This window comes from Babylonia areolata, chromosome 14, assembly GCF_041734735.1.
Source record: "Babylonia areolata isolate BAREFJ2019XMU chromosome 14, ASM4173473v1, whole genome shotgun sequence".
Lineage (NCBI taxonomy): Eukaryota > Metazoa > Mollusca > Gastropoda > Neogastropoda > Buccinidae > Babylonia > Babylonia areolata.
Window position 1 is genome coordinate 34,834,046 of NC_134889.1, and position 2,500 is coordinate 34,836,545.

Consider the following 2,500-nt stretch of genomic DNA (forward strand, 5'->3'; position numbering starts at 1 on the left):
GCACTTCACCACGCCGAACTGGGGCATGGAGCACAGCCATTGGTTGGCTTGCTCCACCACCGACCTATCAGAAACAAGAGGCACACGTTGCAAGTTTTCCGGACTCCACCACGTGAACGCCAGATAGACAACCAACCTTCCTAGCGAGGGAAGCAGGGCTCAATTGGAGACGTTTTCCCTTGCAACACCTGTGGGAAGTGCTGTGCATCCAGAATCGGCCTCTTCTCCCATATGAGGACACACACGGACAGATAAGCCTGCCTGCCTACTCATCCGTCGGTCCGACGGGAGACTCCATCATCACCTTCCTACCTACCTACCTCACGAACAGACGTCTACACATCCACCACTCACCCCATTCAAGCAATGCAACTTTCGACCGAAGCCTTGTAAAACAAAGGCGCTAGTCACTGGGTCTTCTCCAGGACCAACGCCTCGACCACACCACCCCTCACGGAAAAGACCACAGCCACGAACAACTTGACCTTGACGGCGAGTCGCCAGTAGGTCGTTGAGCTCGCCCATACGTCACTGGGTCGTAAGTCTCATCTCTACCATTGGAGTTTCTTCTTTCATCGGCTTTGTATTTATCGCTGGCGATTGGATGGCTGCTTCTACCGCCTCGTACTGACCAATCAAAAACGACAGCGCTCTTTGGGGGTTTCTCTCATTGGCTGAAATTTATCTATTGCTGGCAAATGGATGACCATCACTGACCTACCAAAAACTGGAACACGCATCGAAAGTGAAGATGAATGTTTCCTGCCATTGGCTTTACTGGCATCTTCTGCCACTAACCTATCAAAAAGCAGAACGTCAGATCATGTCTTCTGCTATACTGGTGGTAGATATTCGTGGTAGGTGAATGGCTCAATCCACCGTATCAATGTTAAATGAGACATATTTAAATATCTTGGTCGCGAGTGCACATGTATGTGTGTGTGTGTGTGTGTGTGTGTGTGTGTGTGTGTGTGTGTGTGTGTGTACGTTCACTCGTATATATATATATATATATATATATATATATATATATATTCGAAAGAAATCATTGCAATACAACGTCAGCGAAAAAAAGGCCAAGGACTGTTTAATTTTTCTTGTTGGGAGAGGCTTTCTGTGTAATTCATTTCATGCAGCCAAGACAATTTGGTTAAACTTAAGTAATGTTGCAAAGATGAGCAACGTACGTAGTCTGATCTATCATGAGGTTTAATACCAGAAAAATACTATCAACATTTACGTTGTGTTTCATATAGTTTGTATTCTGTTTCTGATAGTTATTTTAATGTAATTGTTTATGTTTAATTTTGGTGTAAAATACTCAGTATTGCCGTTATATAATATCCTCAATGCCCCCAAAGGGGTCAAAGGAGTAAATATTTTTGATTCTTGATTCATGATTCTTGATTGTGTGTGTGAGTGTTCAACATTGTGTGTGTTTGAGAGGACTGAGGGACAGAGAAAGAGAAAGACAGAGATAAGTATTTATAACTGGTGTATCCAGCACTTCATCTACTTACTGAAACTCGGCGTATGTTGGTTCACAGCCTTCCAGCCGAGATCCCAAACATTGCGGTAAAAAGTCGATGTAGGTTAAGGGAGGCGACTCTTCTTGGATCTCTCCGCCATCTTTGAGTTCGAGAACGGCAGGTTTCGACCCCATGTCTGGGTCTGTTGTTTGCTGACCTTCTTCCTCCATCGGTTTCAGTTCCGACATGTCTGAGGTAATGTGTGGCGCGACGGCTGTCATTGGTCACTGTGTTCCCTTGCCTCCCCTGACAGAACTGACGTGCAGATCTGGAACGAAAGTTTGATACTTGTAGAAGGGAACCACCTGGAAGAAACAACAGTCCAGGACAGTACTGTCACCGCATTTACAGCAGCGGTGGGCAGTTCTGCAGCCCCCCACTAAAACTCATACTGCACATTAGTTAGTCAGGCTAGGTAGGTGGGGAAAGGATGGGGGTGGGGACCTTTTGTTTTTTGTTATTTGATTTTGTGGGCTTGGCACTACCTTCTGTAGGGTCAGGGCCGGTAATGTACAGGCTTGCCTGTATGTGCAAAGCGAAAAGCAGTAGCGATCCGGCAGCTCCACACCTAGCTAGTCCTTAAAAATTTGTTTTGTTTTGTTTTTGTTTTTTTGGCTTTTTTGTTTTTGTTTGTGTGTGTGTATGTGCGCACGCGTGCGCTATCCCTGTTTTTGCGTCGCAGTATAACCAAAACTGGTTCGGCGACGTACAGATCCAGATCCAGATGCTAAATTATCTGTACCCTTGTTATTGTTTTTGTTGGGTTGTGTGTGTGTGTGTGTGTGTGTGTGTGTGTGTGTGTGTGTTCATTTTATGTTCATTTACTTTATCATCATATTTGTCCGCTGTATTGTGCATGCGTGTAATGCCTTGATTTGCTGGTTGACTGGCTGCTTGATTCATTCATTCAATAATTTATTTATTTACTTATTTTGCTTCCTGAATATGGTGGCCGCAATACATGCACCGTT

General features: G+C 44.7%; 1 protein-coding gene across 1 annotated transcript in view; it reads right to left on the minus strand.

Annotated features, from left to right (window-relative positions):
• The window catches only part of LOC143290015 (uncharacterized), a 16,459-nt gene that overhangs the window by 10,268 nt on the left and 3,691 nt on the right, over positions 1-2,500 (minus strand). Inside the window, exons 2-3 of the mRNA XM_076599331.1 lie at positions 1,521-1,797; positions 1-64 (exon numbers count right to left, since the gene is read on the minus strand). The exon at positions 1-64 is cut by the window's left edge and continues 107 nt beyond it. Of these exons, the coding sequence (XP_076455446.1) occupies positions 1-64; positions 1,521-1,750 (294 nt within the window). The 5' untranslated portion in view covers positions 1,751-1,797. The remainder of the gene's footprint in view (positions 65-1,520; positions 1,798-2,500) is intronic.